Source organism: Dermacentor silvarum, chromosome 6 (assembly GCF_013339745.2).
Source record: "Dermacentor silvarum isolate Dsil-2018 chromosome 6, BIME_Dsil_1.4, whole genome shotgun sequence".
Taxonomy (NCBI): domain Eukaryota; kingdom Metazoa; phylum Arthropoda; class Arachnida; order Ixodida; family Ixodidae; genus Dermacentor; species Dermacentor silvarum.
In genome coordinates this window covers 151,431,393-151,451,555 of record NC_051159.1, presented here as the reverse complement: position 1 = coordinate 151,451,555, position 20,163 = coordinate 151,431,393, and the positions used below count along the sequence as shown (strand labels likewise).

The window sequence follows — 20,163 nt, the reverse complement described above, 5'->3', positions numbered from 1 at the left end:
GAAACTATAACGAGCTGGGGGTGACATTTTTTTTGTCATTTCGCTCCTACTTCAGCCAAACACCTTTTCTGAAGGGTGTTAGTCAAATAAGGGTGCTTGTATTATCACCCTAAGAGGTGTCCGTCTGGCGGCAAACTGATTTACACCCTTAAAGGTGTTAATTTTTAGTGTGCTATTGGCCAGAGCGCCTTGCGGTAGCCACACGGTCTCATTTGCAGCCGCTCATGAAGCATGATATAATTATTAGTCGTTATCTGCAATTTCCCACGCTCGGCTCATGAACTTTGATACTTCTGCACATAAAGTTGCTTACTCCCTTTTTCTCACGAATGTCGTCCATCAATAGACGACATTCGTCCATTACCGGCATGTTGGCGATGGGTGATTGCAGAGAATTACAACGCGGACCCCACAGTGAGAACAAACAAACGCACAAACAAACATAACCAGGAACGGCATTGTCAACGGCGACTTAGCTTTGGAAGGTCTGCTGCTTGATAAGCGTGTAGTAGAGGTTGTTTCATATTCATTGAAACTTTTATATTCATTCTAACTATACACGCTTGTTGCACAACCAAAACGCAGGCCTCTTGTCGTCATCATCTCGTACCGTACAATGCACGCCGACGTCTCACAGCGAGTCATTAAGCGTCTGAAACTGCACCCACGACACTCATCAACGACGCCAACTCTTAAGTCCGTCATAAAGATCACAAGTACGGCGCCGACTTCTAGTGTGTCCATAACGAAGTTATCTGGGAAGGCTTCAACCAAGAGAGGGTTTTGTTGCCTTTTCCCTCGTCCTCTCCGCCAAGGACTTCTGTGGTGTGGTCCGTATCGTTTCTCGCCATCTCCTCGTCGTACCGCGTCCAGGGACTGTCCTTGACGTCCGCCACTCTGAGGTGGTCCCTGTAGGGCTCGCTGTTGAGTACGTACAGCACGTTGTCCGGGCGGTTCGTGATGATCCCGTCAACGCCGTGGCTGCATGCACCGGCCAATTAAAACAAATATATATATACAGGGTGTTCATTTTCAAGTTTTACGGAATTTTTAGAAATCACCTGTGGCAGGTAGCATAATTCTTATCGTTGAGCTGGGTTATTCGATGAGGCGGACATTAGTAGCGCAAGAAATCTAAACACATATTCAACTAATTAATAAAATTCACTAATTAACTACTTAGTTAATTAATTTACGACACATATTGCAATTTGCGAATTGTAGCCGGTGACCTTGTCAGGCGTATCCACTTGGAATGAATTTCCAGAATGACACCAGTTTGGAGATATGCTCCATCAAACTCGCCCTAAAAATGCACTGTTGTTGGACTTACTTTTTCACCAAAATGCTGTGTTATACATTGAAGCACAAAAGTAACTGGAACGTCCATATGTTTCGTCCCACACTTTGGGAAATATCTCGAAACTGTTGTCATCCTGGAAATTCATTTCAAGTAGATGCGTCTTGCAAACTCACCGGCTACAACTCGTAAATCGCAATATGTATCGTAATGTAATTAAATAAGAAGTTCATTAGTGAATATTTGTTAATTAGTTGAATATGTTTCCATTTCCAGTGCTACTAATGTCCTCCGCCTCTTCGAATAACCCAGCTCATCAACGATAAGAATTATACTACCTGCCACAGGCGATTTTTAAAAATTTCGTAAAGCTTAATTTTGAACACTCGGTATACATATAAAGAGAAGAGTAACAGTCGCTCCACGATACATTCGATACATTCCTCGTGAACGGTACATACCGCGCGCCGGAACTATCATTCACCAAGATTTAAAAATATGCAAATGCCACCTAGCTGCACAGAACCAAGGTAATGTTGTTTGCCGTCGCTTGGAGATGCACAGGTTATTTTTTGCCTTTCGCCTAATTACACAATTAGTCTTAATTAAGCAATCCACTTTTCAATCATCCGCTAATCAACTTTTCAACCAACAATCATCCGCTGAGCCCGGAGGCTGGCTCCCCGGATGGTTGTGTGATGTGTGGTGTGGTGGGGTGTGCCCTTGCGAACATGCACTATACCCATTTTGAGATTGTGGCTAATATCATTTCCAAGCAATCTGCTCTGCCGGCAGCCATTTCATGCTTACATCTACTCTCGATTATGTTTTATACCTCCTGGAATTGCCACGCGTGCGCGAACACTAAAATAAAAGGAAATATTTCTAGAGAGTACTACAAACTGGAGATGGATTGATAGCAATTATATTTCTCAAGAGCGGTCCTTGTTTTGCCACCATTAGGGCGCAGGCAAGTGTGATACTATAGACATGAAACAATCTCAAGGACATTGCAATAGCGTTCTCGCTGTGTGCTCTACACGGCGCACGTGTGGTGGGGCGTTGCGTGCATACCCTGTCTTCTGGATTTTGCATTTATCACCTAAACACATAAATGAGCCTTGGGTTGGATGAAATGGCGGTGTTTAGAGCTGAAAAAGATTTCGCGCGTTCCATTCCCGGCTGCGGCGGCTCCATTCTGATTCTCGCGCTTGCAAGAACATTCCCTGAGGTGTTACCATAGGTCAATCTCCCGTCGCAGATGCTTACTCGACACTTTTCCTAATGAAGTGCGGCAGGTCGACGGTCCAGTGGTACACCTTGTCCATGTACCCTTTGTGACTGTCGCGTGCCTTGACCGCCTGTAGCAGTCTGTCAACAGGCACCAGGAAGCGCACGCAGTTGGAGAGACCGTCGCCCTGCCACCGATGACGCTTGATGCCCAGCTGCTTGTACATGACCGCAATCTTTTCCAGTGGGTCGTTCATGCCCACGTCGAAACCTGCGTAGTGAACCCGCGTTATGTATATTCCTATGGGCGTCCTTGAACGCGAGCTTCCTTTTGTGCACCGTATCAGTGATATATAATTAAGAAAAATTAAAACTATGCACGCGACGAGGATTGTGAGAAACGGTGATTTTGTGTGTACAAAAATGAAAATGAAGAAACACTGCAGGGCAACGCGTTAGTATTGTAGTGTTTATTAGGGTTCTGGTTGTGAAATGCGACTATATATTTCTTTTTTTTTTCACTATTTACAAGGCGTATGCGCCGTTTGAGAATATCGTGTTTTTTTTTTCTCGTATTTGAGGTGCCATGTTTAACGTTAGTTGATTAACGTATGCCAGTGTTCAAAAAAGTACCGCTGTATTTAGACGACAAAATACAGTGAACTACAAAATAATTGATTGTGTAGGTCTTACGGTGCAATAAAGCGGAGGTTGATCACACGTGAACGCACCAGCCTGGACTCCTGAATTCATCGCAGAAGTGTTTCATTTGTTTCATCAAGGCGAGGTGTATACCAATATATGTCACACCATCGATATATTTCGCAGGTCTGCATTGATATGAACAAGAATGTCTTTTTTGTGTTACAGTAAACATTGGCACGGTAATGACGTTTATCTGAAGTGAGCTCCAATGAATAGGACTTTTTTAAATGTTGGATTGATCGATTGTTGTTTGAGCATATTATACTGCGATGTGGTTCGCAAGAAAAGCCTTTTTATCTGCAGCTGAAAGCCTGTGGGCTTGTTAAAGCTGCGGCAAAGTCGCGAAGATATTTAACAGCAAGTCCAGAGAAACTGAACCCTGTGGGAACCTGCTATTAGAGCCAGCTTAGTCCCAATTGTTATCGTATCACACCGTGAGTAGTTGAGAACGACCCGAAATATTGTTTCAAAGGCGATAACCTTGGCATTGAACTCGAACAGTTTCCGTAGGCGGCGACTGTCAGTTCGCCTGTTAGACTGTTTGACCGTTTCTGTAACTTCGTTCAATCAAAGGCACAAGGCAGTGTTGGTGCCCGCGTGGTTTTCTCGTGCTACGCATTGTTTAGGTCATAGCTGCTGCTACCGCTTTGACGAGAACGATGTGGTCGGTGTAGAAAGGAATAATCCTGGGAGTAGTAATAACGAGACGACAAAGTAAACAGTAACCTGTCGATGACACTGACGTTTAAGATGTTTTAACAAATGTTTGTTGTTAGTATGGTTGGTTCGTTGGGAAAATAAAACTCAAAGTACACTAAACCACCATGAACGTAAAAATCGCCGAGGCAGACTCCAGCGCATGACTCAATAGCAGATAATAATTGATGTTGTAGTCGGCCCTGTCCACCGGGACATGATACATCTTTATCCCTGTGCAAAATCTGCTTGCCGCTTCTGTCATGGATCCCGCTTTGGAACGCGCCCTGTGTTTAACGCTAGGTTTTAGGGTTAAGAGTGGGCACGCGATAGCCACCACTGCGGCCACATTTGTGGCTACAGTGACTGCATGCTTGGCGCATTCCCTGCTGAACCTCTGACATACCGCGCGAGATCGCAGTCGCTTCTGCGATCCGTACACGCACCGTTGGTGCGGCGAAAGGTGTACATGCTTTGGTTTCCCAACATCCACCCACTCCGCCCGACATATTAACGGATGCACTGTTCTACCGGTGTGTAAGTTAACTTGTGTAAACGTTACGTTATTCAAAACAGCGTTTGAACACTTTCTCTTTTAGTAGTTTGCCAGTGAAGTAGCTGTCAAAAAGAGAAGGAGGGGCGCGGGCAGGAAGGGGGGGGGGGGGGACACCCTAATAACGGTCATTGGTAGTGTCTTAAGGTATGCACATATGGAATGCAGACCTACCTATTTTGTCCAAGACGTGTCTCCTTCCTTTCCTGTTGAAATATGCTAAAACGCTTTTTAAGACTCTCTTGTCATTCACGTACCCAATGGAAAGCAGGACGTTCACCATGTTCTTCGGATTGACTGATAACGGGGAAACAGAGAAAAACAAAGCAGAAACAAGGGAACCAACGTGAATTACTTATTTTGCGCTGATAACAAGTAAAGTGATAGATGCACCAATGTTTACGGTGGCTAAAAGAAGTTTACAGAGGTTCTCAAAACAAATCTTTATTAGCTGCAATGCGGTCCGAGAAAGACGTAGCAGCTAAGTTCATAGTTGGAGCACCCAGTGTGCTTGAATGTCATTAGCTCAGGGCTGCACGTGAAATCTTTTAGACAGGATTTTAAAGGAGTTGTTGACGTCCTTGGTGGCATCGGTTACTACTTGTCTCATGGCAAACAAGGAAAGTTGCAGAAGTTAGCGTTTCGACAAGGGAACTTGCTTTGTAGATTTTTTTGAATCGCAACGTCGACTTCAGTTGGAATCATTGTTCTATCATTTTTAATCACTTGAATACAGTCAAGGAGCACGAATACATAAAAAATTCTGCATACGAGCCCAGTAAGCCACAAAATGGTATGTGGTATACACATTGTAATGGTATACAAGTGGTTATGGTATGCACAAATACGTGTATAAGCACGTACTGTTGTAAATAAAAATAAGGTCACTTGAAATTGTCCGAGAACGTATGCAGAAGTCCATAGCTTTGCGGACAAGCGGACAATCACATATTTACCTGACACTCCACATTGCTACATAGCAGCATATAACAAGCTTATACTTGCATGACATATCTATCATCTGTGCTACTGTGATTATTATAATAAAGGACACTAAAATTTATTGAATGAACCTAAGCACGTAAACGCTACGTGCGCCGCATCAGCGAATATGCTAATCGCTTGTAACTCAAGTATGAGTCGGTTCGAAAAATTAGTCCTTTATGAAATTTACCCTAGCTCACGTCAAAGACTACAATTAGAAATCTTGTTCATATGCCTCGTGTTTCAGTGATTGCTTACAAAAAATAGGTTAATGAGGTGTAGCAGGAACAAAGGGACATATTTTTACAATGTACCCGAAATATTGTTGGTGCTAACAGCATTCTGTGACGCGCTGTAGTCCAGATCGTGGTGCTCACACGTTTTCTCCTCCTTAGCCTGCCTTGTTGTTCTGTTATAAGGCAGTTGGCGCGGAGAGATTGAGGTAGAAAGTACCTTAATTACTAGATTTGTCTGGTTTGTACAAAAAACAACACAAACATATAAAAAGTTTGAAATTAAGAAATGGATAATGCAGATAATAATAAAGATGCGTTCCATCAAATCAAAGTGTTCCATCAAATCGAACTTCTGCCCGCACTGTTGCACAAAGGTAGTTTACCCGTTGGTGCAGTAACCTTCCTTGTACTGGGATGTACGCCATGTAATAGCAAGTCCACACACACATTTTCGCTGTTGGAAGCGCGACCGCATAACCACATCAAAAGGCACATAGACACGCGTCACCGGTGCCACTAACAACCTTATTTAAAGCATAGAGTTTCGATTCACAACGGGCAACGGGCGCGGGGCATTTATCAAAACCCGCAAAACGATCTGCAAAATTTAAAGAATTTGTGCTCCATGTTACACAATGTAACAAAAATCTGACTCACATATGCATTACAATATTTTACGTGAGAGAGATGTCCGTTGCATTATATAACGCGGAGCATAGTTTATCTTAATATTGCAAACGATTTTGCTGGTTTTGCTAAACGTCCTGTGCACTCTGTTTGTCGTGGTTGTTGAATCTGCGCATCGGGAAACTATATAGTGTAGTTATATCTCGGCGCTTCTCGAATGAATATTGTTAGTCGTGCCTGGGACACGTGTCTATGTGTCGTTCATTCTGGCTGCGTCGTCGCTCTGGATTATGCGCTTTTAAGCAAGCGACAACTAAGCCAGCAATATGTCCTCATTGCCGTTCGCTGCACACCAGAGGCCTAGGATGATGCACTGAGGCCACAAGTAGGAAGATAATGCAGCGAAGGCATCCCGCGTATTCAGCCGCCGCGAGAAAAGCGTCTATGAGTGTTTAGGACGTAATATGAAGTCATTGTCTTCGAATTCGCAACTCGTATACCGTCGTTGCAGGAGTGAACAAATAATAAACGAACGTGCAGCCTACAAGCAAAGCAGACGCTCACCGCCTTCCCACAGGTGTTCCCAGAGATTCATCGCCAGCGTTAAACCTGCTTTCTTTTTTGCTGATTGCCCTAGCTTGGCTGTCTTCAAGTCCAGAAGCAGTAGATTCAACTTGTTTTTGTATCTTGAGTCGTCTGTAAATATACACAAGTATGCCTTATCATAAATCTACAAGGAACAGGAGTTTGTTGAGAGATTGAAAGTAAGGAAGTCTTGTACAGAAACTTGGCGTTACACTCTAATACCAAGCATGAATTCTTGTTTCGTTAGAGAAATCACTCTACTATAACAAAAATACAATTTGAATTTCAATATTCGGATCAGAATCGATGCAAGTCTCCATATCGCGAAGTGTGTCCTAAAGTTATTGGACTGGAACTGGTCAGTTTTATGAATTCATCAGTCCCTCCAAAAAAGAGCTGGCTGCTCCTCGTATCAGTGGCAGTTGAGCAGGACATCAAATAACCAAACAAGCCTGCATACGTCAGGCTGCCCTGAAGACTAGTTTAACAGGACACATGGTTCATTCAAGTATAAAACATAATTTTTCGCTCTTGGAAGCAACATCAATGCCAGAAGCTGTCAGCGGAGGTTTAATGTCAGCTGTTGAAGTTTTCTGAGGTAATGCTTGCGTACTGATGAGAGAAGTTAGCGCAACAAAAGGCAACACACACTGGACTAGCTAACTTCCTTCATCAGCAATACAAGACCAATTAGCCTGAACAATTAATTCTTTTGTTTTCTAGAGTGATGCTTGTGTGGTACGGCGAATGAGCATGATTGTTCGAGAATGTTCTCTGATTTGTCAAAGTCGTCTTTCATATGAGCTGCGGAAACGGGTTTGTGAATGCTTAGAACATCGAGAATATGTGATAGCGTGGTGTGCGCGTGATATTAATCGAATTTGTGGGCCTGTTTCTTCTATGACATAGAAGTGATGCACAACAGTACTTGTCTATGCTGAAGAATGAGGTATGGTCTTCAAGGTTCCACCCATGACAACAACGATGAACAAATTCCTTTATGCGAGGTGATGCTCCTCATTTTACGTGGCCCATCCGCATGTGACCCGACAACCACTTTCCCGGACGTTGACCTGGCCACCGTGGTTCACGTGTCTGGCCGTCAGACAGCGTCTATTTGACACCATTGCGATTTCTTGCTGTGCGTGGGGAAAGCAGGGGGTGGGGTGTTGAGGCACAGGTGAAGAATGAAGTACTTCGAACCGAGCTGCTGTACTCTGTAGTTACGTCAACCACGAATCCGAGGTACCTTGAAAAACTTTTCCCCAGAGTTTGCATAAACTCGCGGAGAAGGCTGAGGCTTATTACGAATTTAAAGGTTACGCAGGCTATGCTTGATATTTGCTTTACGCAATCAGATTTCTTTCAGTAAATTTCGAGGTATATATTTGTAATTTATAACGAAATACACAAGAGGTGCTGAATTACCTAAGGCCCTGTATATACTAGTTCACTTGGCGCTTGTAGTACTGCCGTGTGTCCTGCTGTGTGCGCGCAGTGCTCGTTCTCTCTTTCTCTCCCTCTTGTACTCTGTATATCCCCCCTTTCTTGTGTCCCCAGTGTAGGGTAGCTAATAGGACGCTATTGTGTTTGACCTCTCTGCCTTTTCTCTCGTTGTTCTCTCTCTCCCTCATGATGTATGAATGTTTCAAGAGATAATTGTTTGGGATATCTTATATTTTTTTTTCTTGTGAATTTATAATATGCTAATTTAAGCGCAACTTTTGAGTCTTCCTGTCTTGTTGATACTAGTGTTAGTGGCGAGGAGATTGTCTATCTCATTTTTGCACCTCCATTTTCATTCTGTATTAATGGGAAGCAAACATTGTTAAACTCTTGTGTCAGAGATTGCGTCGCTGCGCAGTTAAAAATGTAAATTTTAAGAGAAATGGCTGTAAAATAAAGCGAGCTTCACATGTGTGTTGAACGCTCTTGATGAACATGCCAATTTGCCTATCAAATATCAGAAAAAGGGCCTTTATCCCCCGCTCGGCTCGTACGAATTTAACGCGCGGAAAGTTACGCTCTAGTTTCGCTGAATAATATAGTGCCAACCAATATATTACGAGAAGCTTGTCAACACCGGCGCTAATAATCGAGTTTATTCTCCGTCAGATTTCTCGCAATGGCAGAACGCAAGAAGGGTCTAATCCCTTCAGTTTGATAGATGGGAATAAATGGGTTTCTGGAAGGTAACTTCATGGGGACCGTTCTTGTATTAATAAATTCGTTGCCTGAAAACACGGGGCCAGACTCACTAGCGACACCAAACTGCAGTCGACATCGTTCGCACTTCAGTCGACGCTCCGACATATGCGCTCTAGGACAGAATAAGCTCACCGTAGCCAGTTGCGTCTCGAATGTACTCCAGGTAGTCCACGATGCTCTCACGCTTAAAGCAGCCGCGGAAGCAATCGCACGGGGCGCCGTGGAACGTGCCCTGCACGGTGCCATCGTCCGCAAACTCGATGTCAGCCTCGAGGGCGTTGGCCCCGCCCTCAACAAAGTCGTCCACCTCTTCCAGTGAATTCACCATGTGTCCAATGACGTAGAAGGGCCGCCTGTGGTCTCTGCTCAGCTGTACAGATGGAGTGGTAGCGATAGCAATTTTCAGGCTCAGTTCTTCAGTGACTATTTTGCGAGATCACGCACTGATGACACCGATTTGACGCGCTCACTTGCCTTCAGAGATAGTCCGAACTATTCAGGACGTCGATGCACAGGGTATCGCACGATCAATATCTCTCGCGCACGTCGCATCTTTACCTTTGCTCTTTGGCCTAGTGACGATTTTCTGTCAATGGGATCCTAAATGTTAATATTGAGACGGATGTTGAAAACTTAAGTCCCTGACTTTGGCGATGGAAAAGCGAGGCCTTGGAGATCTTAAACTCAATCATACTGATTATCAAGGCTTGGTGATTGTAACAACAAAATAGTGGTAGATGTTTGTTAGAAAAAAACTATGCACTGATAACATCAAGGGTCATACTTCTTGAGGATTCATTATTATTTCCATTCGTATCGTTCGTCGCACCGAATAGCCGACCCTGTGGCTTATGGCTGCGTAGATATATGTTCGAGCCAGTAATGAGGAGCGAAAACAAAAGTGAAATGCATAATTTAATAATATTGCTCGCTTCTTATGCTGCCCTGACTCAACTTGCTTATATAGCTGTAGCTTCCGCTTCGATTTGAATAAAAGCGTAAACCGCTTGCCAAAAAAAAAAAAAAACAAGTGCGTTAGAACTTACTAGATAACTGTGTACCGCGTTCGCCTCTATTAGCATATTATTTTGCATGAAATAAAACGACCTTACCATCCCGTTATACAAACGATATGTAATAATGATGTTTTTTTCGATAATTTACCTGGTCTTATGCATTTTAAATGTTATGACTCCTGATGCAGGTGATTCGTCCGACTACGTTCGGTCACTCATTGGTTAAAGTCATCTTGGAGGCTGGAAATGGGCTAAGAGTGCAATTCTCTACCTGGACTCCTCTGAGAAACAAAATGAAAACAAAAGAAAAACTAATGCGAAGTAAGCAGCCAAGACGACCCCAACTCTCACACGTGCAAGACTCCACAGCCGACATCGTACGTCCTCTGCGACTGCCCTGACTATGATAGAGAACGCCAGACACTCAGTCCCGTATTGTCTCGTCGTTGGCCTTACCGGTCTCTTAAAAAAACGAAAGATACTGTAATCGCGGAATGAGCTCTCAGCGTGCACTGCGCGCAACAACAGCGCTCTTGACATTTTGAAAACAATATCTTTCTTGGCGAGTTACCGCCACTTTTCCTCATTGGGTATGTCTGTTTCTAACGTCTATTTCCAGCATCTTTCGTGGGCCGATCCAGAATATGGTGCAGTCTAAAAATGTGAGAAAGCTGATGACGTTGACTCATGAGGATGAACCATACAATTTATTCTGAGAGCCGTGCTGATGACGATGATGATGACGATAACTGAGGACAAGACCTTGGAAGGTGATTCAATCTCTAGCTCATGTCGTTCAAAAGTTGTCGCCCCAGCGTGGCTCTCACAATAAATTATACGGTTCATACACCACATTCTCACCGCCAACTCGCAGCGGAAGACAATGTCCTTCATCGGCTTTAAATCGCCTACCAACTCTAGATGACACCGTTTGCAAAAGTTCAAGCCCGATGTGCTGTGTCGTGTTGACCACGCACGGGCTCTCTCTTACACATTTATCTTCCTCCTCTACGTGATGCAACAGCCCAGAGAACAGCCCAGAAAACAAACATATAAATTCTTTTTTTTCCTGCAGTCATTTTGTCCCTATGCTTTAGCTCACTGCTTTGGTTCACTGAGGGGTCAGTTTCAATGCCCGAGAATTACAGGTTTGCCATGTGAAGGACGCGGCAGCGAATGGACCCAGTTTAATTTTCGCGACTAGAGGTTACCAGCGTTGCAATCTGCCTCTCTGTAGCCAGCAATTCAACTTGGCAACTCGTAGCTGACTTCCGTATAGCAATGCGCTAGCAGCTCGCAACAATCGCGAGTTTTAAACCTACCCAACGCGGAAACTCGTCCGTCCTTCCGTCCGTCCTTCCGTCCGTTACGTTAGACGATCGCTTTTCGAGATAGGGCCCACAGCAGCGAGCGAATTCGCCCTTGTGCTACCTTCGCTTCAACGCGAACTAAGCGGCGAGTACAGCGCACACGAAGCTATCAGTACTCGGTGCACCCTTGTCCCCATCGCAGATCGCTTTCAAGATAGGGCCCGCGCGGCCGCGCCATGCGCAGCCGCCGCCGGGGTACGGTTGATCACGGTTCATAATGGTTCGACGCGGATGGATAAGGCGCTAAAGAGCGATAACGGCTTATTATGATCAGAACGTCATCAGCGTACCTGGGGCCGTAACCTGCACTAGTTTGCTTGCGTCATCAGATCACCTTGCGCCGCCGTCCGCAGCCGTTCGTGTCGCCGCAGCGCTGTCGTTTGTACTGGTCGGATCAAGTTTCATAATATTGGTAATGACACCGGACTGCTTGTAGATGATAAAGTGGAACAATGCTTACGCATACGGAGATAACTCCCAGAGGAGTTTCTGCGTGAAGTTTTTTTTTCTCCTGTTGTCAGCAATAAAGAAAAACATTACTAATACAGGATTCGTGCCTTCAACATCTATTCCGAGGATTTTATTATCTCAGAATATTACTGATTGTTTTTTTTAGTATTTTCGGGTAAAACGCAACGATAGAACGATAAAAAAAACGCCATCACATTCGAATTTGCCTGAACAAATATCCTATACAGCTCTTGATGGGCGTGCAACGTCCGAAAATGTGCAGAAACGTCAGATGGCCTAAATTGATCAAACGATCCATGATAATTACACAGTTCGGACATTTACATTCTAGCATGTAACTCACCTGTCTTGGTGCTTCATCTGAGGGATTTGGTTGTAGACTATGCTTTATAACGTTGCTTAATACAGCAAAATAGAAATTTATCAGCAGGAAGTAAAGGAAGAACAAGTTCACGTTCATCGATGTCATAGCGGCGGATTCTGGAAGAAAACAACCAAAACGAGAGAGTTTCGCTATTTATTTTTTTGCACGCGAAGTTATACATGTCAATATGTGCTGCCTATACAGTTGCAGGTTTGGCATTGTTATTAGAGATCGCAAACAATGTACAGAAAATAACCGGTGTTTCATCGAAATGTCAGAACAGGACAAAATAAGAACAAAGTGTCTTTGCTGTGCAAAAAAGAAAAAAAAGAAAGAAAGAGAAATAAAGATGACTAAGACGAAAGTAAGGTGCTATACGGACGGTATCAATATCTATACGGTAACTGTGTTTCTGAATAAACGTTCACTAACGCTAAGTGCACAAGCATTTTCGGCCCGTCCGAATACGACCGCTGCTGCCGGGTATTTAGCCCGCGATCTCGTGCTCATCAGCTGAAAGCCATAGACCCTGAACCACTGCGGACAGCACGAATTCTTCTACAACTGACGAAGCGCTGCCTCCGAGGAATCAATATTGGTTACGATTGCAGGTCTCCTTTGTAGGGTGTATGACAACATTCCCTTTCTTGCTGCTTTGCCGTTACTTCCGGCTTTTAACAGCGGAGCTATTTAAGCTTAGCAAAATTCTGGTGTGCAACGCTAAAACTGGTTGAGCGGTGAGGAGCCACGTCTCTCTCGAGCATAGCGCGCGGCTCGCGAGAGAGGAGCTTGGACATTGACGTCATAGCTGCGCCGGGCACGTATTCAGCAGAGTCATGTGACCGCGCTAATGAAAGCGTGCACGCGCCTGCGCCCGGGCATTTCTCTGCTCTACCGAGATATGGCTCGACCTGAGCGCACCTTGACGCCGGAAGAAGAGGCTGCCCGACGACAGAAGCGACTTCAAGCCACGCGGTTAAGGAATCGTCTTCGTGCCAATCCAGCCTACCTCGCCAACAAAGCCGTCGATATGCGACGTCGCCTTGCCGATCCGGAATACCGAGAACGCGAGAATCAAGCCAAGCGTCAACGCCCAGCCTTGCCCTGATAGCCCAACCGTGCCTAGAAAAAGCCAAGTTAAGCCACGTTAAGCTTACGTGAACTAGATGCTAAGGAACTTCGCCCAGATCTGCTGTTTCCTCAGACTTGGCATTACTAGTGTCAAGCTGGCCACATTTTTTAAACAGCTAAGCTGTTTAAGCCAGCCGTAATTTGTAGTTAGTGGTTCGTATCAAGAAACTATCAAGAAATAAATTTCTTGCCGAGGCGGCATTCGAGCCTGCGTACCCCCGGTCCCAAGGCGAGCGTCGTAACCACTAGGCTATGCAGCCACGCTTGCCGAACATGCATTTATGCGAACGATATGATTGCGTTCCAGCGTCGTCGTCTTCGTCCACAGCTGGCGCGTTCGCACGCTCGTGCTCTGCGAGGTAAGAGGTTTTGCGCGCTATGAGAGCGCGCGCGCGAGAGAGAGAGACGTATTCACGGAGCGGGTCTGCTGGAACGCGTTGTCGGCATTCCAATGCGGTGTCGGTGTTGCAAGCTCCGCTGCAACGCGCAGTGTTGGCCGTAAGTCCGAGACACACGAAAAGAAATTATCATTGTGAGTAATAATATGAAAAGTTAGCGCGCACTTCCGGAAAATGCTGGGCTACGATCGCCCAGCTTCGCTGTTTCAAGCGTTGCGCGGCCGAGTGCAAGGTTAAGCGTTTTTTTTTTAAGATAAAAAAGAAGGCTGCGATGTTAACCAGTCAAGAGTTCGATTGGCTTCCCTACGCTAGGGAAAGGGAAAAGGGGATAAAAAAAGGGGGGAGAGAGAAACAGAAAGAAAGAAATGCGGTGAATGTGAGCATGGGCACGGAAGGCGCTACACAGTGAAAGGTGCTCGCACATGTGTCAGCAGGTAAACGAATAACGTATTAGAAAGTATTGTTTTTATACAAAGTGCGTTTTTTGGACAATAGAGATTTTTTATAAAAAGGCTATAAGCGTAGCGACCGCGGCGGCGCTTTTGCGCAGGAGCTCGGGGCCTAGGCGAGCTGAACATACTTTGCCGCTAATGACGTGAGCTTCAGAAGACTAATTTAAAAATTTATTAACTTCTTTATTAGAGCCTTAGGGAAAGTTGTCTAAATGACGAAATTGAAAGCGGTCACATTTTAATGCATCCTCATTTTTAAAGAAAATCTGGGAAGTCGCCGTTAATTCGAGATTCTTATCATCGAATTTGAGCGGTAAATCCAGGCAATATCGAAACCGAGCACAGAAAAGGCGGCCCCGCTATCATATCAGACCGAAACGCCCCGTGACGGCAAGCGCGCGGAAGCTTGAAACCGAACGTCTAGGGCAGCCGCTGCAGCTACTGATACCGCACGCTTTGCCGGGCAAGCATGCGCGGCTGTTTGTCAGGCCAAGATTTGCCGCGGCATGCTATCATTCAAACTTCACCCCACACTTCTGACACGTCTGACGAGCAGCTGGGCGCGCTAACTCTCGGATATTGCCTCGATTGAGCTTTGAGATTTGATGATGAATATCTCGACTTAGGTGTGATTTTCAAGATTCCTAAAAGATGGGTGTGCATGAAAACTCTACTGTCTCCAAATTTGACCCCCAAGGCACTAATGAACAAGTTAATTAGTGCCTTGGGACACTAATTATCAAGTTAACAAGACTAACAAGTTAGTCTTCTGAAGCCCAGGTTATTGGCGGCAAAGTATATGTCCCCCCTCGCCTGGGAACTCGTCCGCAAAAATGCCGCGTTCCCTGCGCTCATTACTTTTTTTATAAAAAAATATGTATTGTCTAACAAGCCCTGTATATTGTATTCTTGTGAGCTATTAATGTTGGGCATGTGCATGAATTCCTTCCGGTCACACTGGCTTCCCATTTGCAATCTCTTCGTCTCAGTGTCACGTGTAACGCAGCTAGCGATTTGCCGCAACTGTCTGATTAGTATCGAGGGCGAATGTATATGCGGGAGTAGAGTGAACTTTCTGTAGGCAACGTTCCCAATGCAGTGCTTTCTTTGTCACAATATCCTGCGTATTATGCATATAGCTTGGTCGTAGAGAACCCCAGCTTACTGGGTGTCCTCTTTCCTGCTTTTTATTTCAAACTCTTTTTGTTCTAGTTTGTTACGCAACGGCAAATCATATTATGCCAGACGAGCGCAGACCTATTATCTGCCGGCAACGAGAGTGGGCTAACCCTCTTCATTTATTTTTCTTTTAGTTGCCCCTAACAATTGTGTCTCTCCAGGTTTTCAGGACAAGAACATTGTTCCAGTGGCCCCATTCGTATTTCTCATGATGATGAGCCTCAAAGCGTTACGCAGACACGAGTACTATAGCGATGATAAGAAGTCCCCTGCCGTGACTAAAATGTTCAATAATTAATATAATTTATACTGAACATCGACTTCCCTGTCACCTACATCAGGGTTGATAGGAGATTATTTTATATTACATGAAACAGTCCGTTCTCAGCTGCCTGCTTTATTCAGTGTTAATTAGTGGACTCAGATTGATGTGGAGCCCCACTCAGATCTATGCTATATGCGTATCCGCACCGCACGTGCAGCTTATATTGCTACACAAATTCATTCAGTTAAGTTGCTTATGTCAGGTTTTACGTTCTTGCCTAAACTATTCCTCATAATTTTGAGAATGGCTGCCCACAAACACATGTCAGGAAACATCGTTCACAGCGCATGTATTTTATCTTAATTCTTCTCAGACTGTTAAATACGAAAAGAGCAAAACAGTGCTAAAACCTGAAAGTGGTGTAATTTTCACTGTCGCGGCTTTTTACGGGCAGAGTAGTGGCGCCTTTGCAATGCCATTACAGGCCTTACCCGGCGTGTTAAAGAAAACTTTTAAGGGTGCCAAACATTTTGGCGCAACCGCGTATGTTGCGTCCGTCTTAGTCGGACCCGCGTATAGTTGGAACACCGCCCGAGAAGTTCAAACGCAACGCTAGAGCTTGATATCGCATGCAGTCAGTAAGTCACAACTTTTTCGCGTAGAAATGAGCTTTGCTAAGAATTACTGAATACTCGTTTTCTTCCTATTTTTATGCATTAAAAGAGGATTGTAGAAGGTTTTCCCGGCGTCCTCGGTCAACTAAACATCGTTTATATTTCTAAAAACTAAGGAGCATGCTATTGGTAAAGTGTAGGTGAAATTCAAAGTGTGCGTAATTATTACAACCTTTGTTTACTGTAAATTACGTATGCAAGCGATCCGGAGCATTAAGTTTGTCTCAGGAATGTTTCACAATTTAGCCCGCTGTCTCAGGAGAACGATAACTGCCACTAAGATCAAATTTAGTGAAAATTGGGGTAGTATTATGGTCGTTGTGCACAATAAGTTAGGTGGTTGGAGATGAATTAGGTTCTTTGTACAAAAATTGCTTCAGCAAGTGCTCAATAGCGTTACATGGCCGTTATTCGCGCGGTTTCCTAGTATCCCGAGACAACTGTACGTTACACCTAGCTGACATTTGGTAAAAATGAGGGTCATGCTTAGTGTAATGTATGACAAAACATTAAAGTTTTAATTATGAGTTTCGCAAATATTTAAAAAATTTTTTATTTATTTAAAATACTCTCATTGCCTGATGGCGTTACAGAGAGAAGTTGAGTAAACAGAGAAGAGTGAACCTTGATGTTCTCCCATTTTCATGCGTTATACAAGGAGCCAGCAGGTGTCCTCGGTCAACTAAATGAGCTACATTGTCTATATTATGTATAAACATGGGGCAGGGTAGGGTAGATTTGTAGGCAAAGTTCAAAGTGCGAGGCGTGATAACAGTCTTTGTAGTAAATGACTTATGCAAGCGCTCCAGGTCGTTATTTCTATTTTGAGAACAACGTAGAATTCAGTTTTAATACTTAAAGAAACCGTTAAAACCATCGTGATAAAATTCTGTGAAAATAGGGAGAACATTATGGCAGGTGGGCGTGCGATGTTAAAACTCTACAGCCTTTGCTAAAAGTTTCTTAAGCAATTTTTCGAAAGCGTTATATGCGGACACCATTTTAAACGGGCGAGTCATATGCAGGAAACGTTTTCAAGCGCGTGGTTTAGTTACAGGGAAGTGAAGCTCAGAACGCAACTGCTCCAACAAAGCAGCTTCGCTGGAAGGTGGCCTGAAATTCTGCTAGGTCGCACAAGCTTGCTGTCTTTTTATGACTGGAAAAATTCCATTTAAACACTCTTCCTGAGTTTACCTAATACGGGCATGTTAATAAAGAAGAAACCACTTTATTTTCACGGAGAAACAAGTATTTGTAGGTCAAGCATCACTTTTGCGCAGCCTACAGATGAGTTTTATACAGTACGCCTTTGTTTCAACAGCTGCACATTTCGGAAGCATAGGAGTTGGCGAATAAAGAATATTTCATCTGCCCGCAGCTGCTACCAAAGCTTCACCGAGGTTTTAGGAGCTGCTTTTTATAGCACGAAAAGACATCCAGCACAAAGAAACTAAAAAAAGTGACCGCTTATTTGATTCAAAGAATTGCGGCGTAGATAGAAATCCAACGCAACCGTATAATCCAGTCGTTGTTTTTTATTTTAACAGAATTTTAAGGATCGATGGGATGTGGCAGATTCTACTCCAATTCTACTTCCTGAGACAGATTACTCCCGAAGATACATACCAATTACACGAGAAATAGCTGCAAATAATGAGTGAATTTGCATATTTTTCTTGAATAACTTTACTCCCTTTAGGCTACTTGTTGCAACTGTTGAATTGAAGCCGGTGATGGAGTTTTTAAGGCCTGTTCAGTTGGACGGAGTTACTCTGTAAATATTGGAAGTTTATTGCTGCGCAGTTTTTTCACGTGAATCGCGGCAATGAGCATGGCATGAAATGAGATATGGGGCGCTCTAGCGTAAAATGATTCCAAACGGTTTTGATTCCAATTTCTGCAATCAGTCTCCACGATTGGTCAAAACATTTTCGGGCCACTCCCCAACTTCGCCTGTCTGTCACGCGACGTCACGAAAACCGCGATAGCTCCCCATCTGATATAACGTGTACACACTGATCATGCATGATTAAACCGCACAAAAGAAAAAAATAATCATTCCTGATTCGACGCCTTTTCACCATTAACCCTCTGCTATTGGTCCAATGTTTTCTGGCTACGCCCACTTCGCCTGTCTGTCACGCGACCTCACAAAACCGCGAAAACCCACCACGTCAAAATGACGTGTACGCGAAAAAAGAGTCATTAATATGCCGAGCAAAACTGCATTTTTTTTCTGAATAGTCACAGACTGCCCCGTTCCGAAAGGAATAGAAGATGGCTGCCCGCCAATCGCTCAGGCCCTCGCTACTCGCACCTGCCGGTGAGCAGGTATTTATTTGCGCATGATAAACATTTTTGCGTGTCAGTAAAACGTTATCGAGCACTTTCGGCATGCATATGACATCGCTCTGCCAACGCTTGCTAAGGATCTGTTTTAGCGGCATTCGGATCCTCCCGTTGCACGCCGCCGCGATTTTCGACCAGCCACCTCAAGCTTAAGTAAGGCGAAGCGGACCAATCGGAGAAGCCGGCACCACCCTCTTCATGCGGTTATCTATTTTCACTGTGCTGACTCGGCACCATCGAAACCCTCTCCACTAGAGTGTGCTCCTCGCCTCTTGTCAGCCAATTAGATAAGAAAAACCGCTGAGTGTAGACAATGTTATTGGTTTTGAAAGCGAACAAAGGCGACCTCCTATAAATGAGGAGAGTGTTTGATTGGGCTGTTCAGACAACGCTGCGGGTCACAGCCCTGATGCTTGCGTCGGTGGTTACGTAAATTTGACGTCAGGAGTTTGGAATCAAAACAGTTTGGAATCATTTTACGTTATAGCGCCCATGCTTTTCCACTGGACTCGATCGCCCGCCACTTATAAGACTAGTAGAGTTTGGTCCATTGCAGTATATAAGCTTTTCCGGTGAACTCGCCCGCCAATTCTAAAACGAGTATATTTCTATACATTGCAAATCAAGTAAGTCGTTTGCACCATGGAGCGCGCTGCAATTTATTAGCGACGCCGCATTGATATGATAGGGAAAACAAAATGCATACGTATATCTAGTCAAGCCTCGTAACATAGCAATCGTTCTGCGCATGCTACTGTTCATTAAAGAGCAAACGCACGTCGCTCATGAGGAAATCATGATGGCGTTGTTTATCTGATGTGGCATATGCAGAAGCTCCTATGGGGTAGAAAGCGCAATATTTCTTACCTGAAAAACTGGATTCGCGTAAGAAAAACAGTGAAATGGGATTTGTTGTCCCTATTGCTATAGGAAAAGCTCTCTGTACCTGCAGCCCTCTGTACCTTTCGACTGTCAGTGGGCCGGTCACAATAAATATCGCCTATTGTGATCGGTACATAAGTAAGCTCGTCGCGTGTATTGTTTTCGCCTCTCTGAAGGGAAGAAGCCCACATGTCTGGAGACAGATGTTGCAGGCCGTTTGCATATCTTCCTTCAACTGTCATCCCACATCTATCTCCTCTCTCAGTACTTCACTATACAAAAGAGCGATGTTTGTGCAGCTGTAACGATGGCCGTAAGCTACGCCTCTGAGTGCGCACAAACGTTTAAATGCGAAAGTTTTAGCTTTGAATATGTGTTCACAGAGGCCCTACGTGGAAAAGTATTGCCCCGCTGTGAAGACTGAATCTTCCACCTGACGTCAGTTCACGCAGTTTCTTGCAATGGCCGTCTTCTCACTGTTTTCATCG

General features: G+C 44.4%; 1 protein-coding gene across 2 annotated transcripts; it reads right to left on the bottom strand.

Annotated features, from left to right (window-relative positions):
* Positions 1-509: 509 nt before the first annotated feature.
* On the bottom strand, positions 510-19,902 carry LOC119456238 (dermonecrotic toxin LspaSicTox-alphaIA2iii). 2 transcript variants are annotated; one of them, XM_037717887.2, is made up of 7 exons: positions 19,661-19,902; positions 12,325-12,461; positions 9,257-9,494; positions 6,896-7,027; positions 4,659-4,781; positions 2,570-2,801; positions 510-981 (listed from the first exon to the last, which is right to left on the bottom strand). In XM_037717887.2, the coding sequence occupies exons 2-7, from the start codon at positions 12,448-12,450 to the stop codon at positions 732-734; spliced, it is 1,101 nt and encodes a 366-aa protein (XP_037573815.1). In that variant the 5' UTR covers positions 12,451-12,461; positions 19,661-19,902; the 3' UTR covers positions 510-731. The 2 variants fall into 2 exon arrangements, with proteins under 2 accessions (XP_037573815.1, XP_049525575.1); XM_049669618.1 differs by lacking the exon at positions 12,325-12,461.
* Between the last annotated feature and the right edge of the window lie 261 nt (positions 19,903-20,163).